This window comes from Formica exsecta, unplaced genomic scaffold (assembly GCF_003651465.1).
Source record: "Formica exsecta isolate Colony F162 unplaced genomic scaffold, ASM365146v1 scaffold108, whole genome shotgun sequence".
In the NCBI taxonomy this organism is placed as follows: Eukaryota; Metazoa; Arthropoda; class Insecta; order Hymenoptera; family Formicidae; genus Formica; species Formica exsecta.
Genome location: NW_021848419.1, coordinates 1,132,622 through 1,133,433, shown reverse-complemented (window position 1 = coordinate 1,133,433; position 812 = coordinate 1,132,622). Strand labels below are relative to the sequence as shown.

Here is an 812-nt window from a genome sequence, read left to right as displayed (position 1 = left end):
TTATCAATATTTTCAATATTTTCTATTCCATTTTGTTAATAATCAGAATGATACCTTTTGATTGCAGTAAAATATGTACGCTATTGAAGCCTGCGAATGCGTTCAGTGCGTTCCGTTTCACGCATTGAGCGCATAGATCGCCTGGAAATCTATAATATATGTTACGTGAACTATAGATTTCCAAGCGACCTTGCTGTACGTCAATTTCTTAAGGCTTAGGGCTTAAATCACCTATTGTAGACTGGCACTAAGACTTTGCGGTCGGGGAGACGCTAGAGATGTGTTTGAAACATTGCATTAGTGCCGGTCTACAATAGGTGATTTAAGATTTAGCCTTTGTTTTAAGAGAAAAATTACATCGATCCTAGCCTCAAGCTCTAAGCTTTAAAAGATGGGAGTTGGCCAACTCGCATAGGGCTTAGAGATTAGGGCTTAAGGCAGCGCGAGAAATGTTTAAGGTCGAAAATACGTCATAGTTTAGAGGTTAAGTCATAAGGTTTAGGGCTTAAATTGCCTATTGTAGATCGGCACTTAGAACCAACGAATCAACGTCGAGTGTTGACAAGACGATAACTGAGCGCTTTCTCTGCTGAACGCGGCCATTCTACCTAAATCAGCAGTTTGCAGATGTCGCGCAAGCTGTCATTTCCGGCATCGCGAGAGCCGAGAGCGTGTCAGCAACTCTAGTTAACAGTTAGCACTTCGCATACTCCTGGGTTGTTGTTCTTTTCCGTATTCTCGCTGCATGATCGAAGGTAGGTCCCAATATTGTTTTCTGCAATTTAGCGAAAAGAAAAGCCCAAACACGACGC

General features: G+C 42.1%; 2 protein-coding genes across 2 annotated transcripts in view; both read left to right on the top strand.

Moving 5' to 3' along the window:
- Positions 1–621: 621 nt before the first annotated feature.
- Positions 622–812, top strand: part of LOC115234476 (ubiquitin-40S ribosomal protein S27a) — a 4,032-nt gene continuing 3,841 nt past the window's right edge. Inside the window, exon 1 of the mRNA XM_029805580.1 lies at positions 622–755. Within this exon, the coding sequence (XP_029661440.1) occupies positions 746–755 (10 nt within the window). The 5' untranslated portion in view covers positions 622–745. The remainder of the gene's footprint in view (positions 756–812) is intronic.
- The window catches only part of LOC115234466 (ribosome biogenesis protein NSA2 homolog), a 2,715-nt gene continuing 2,549 nt past the window's right edge, over positions 647–812 (top strand). Inside the window, exon 1 of the mRNA XM_029805558.1 lies at positions 647–755. The gene's annotated coding sequence lies outside the window, so the exon portion shown is untranslated. The remainder of the gene's footprint in view (positions 756–812) is intronic.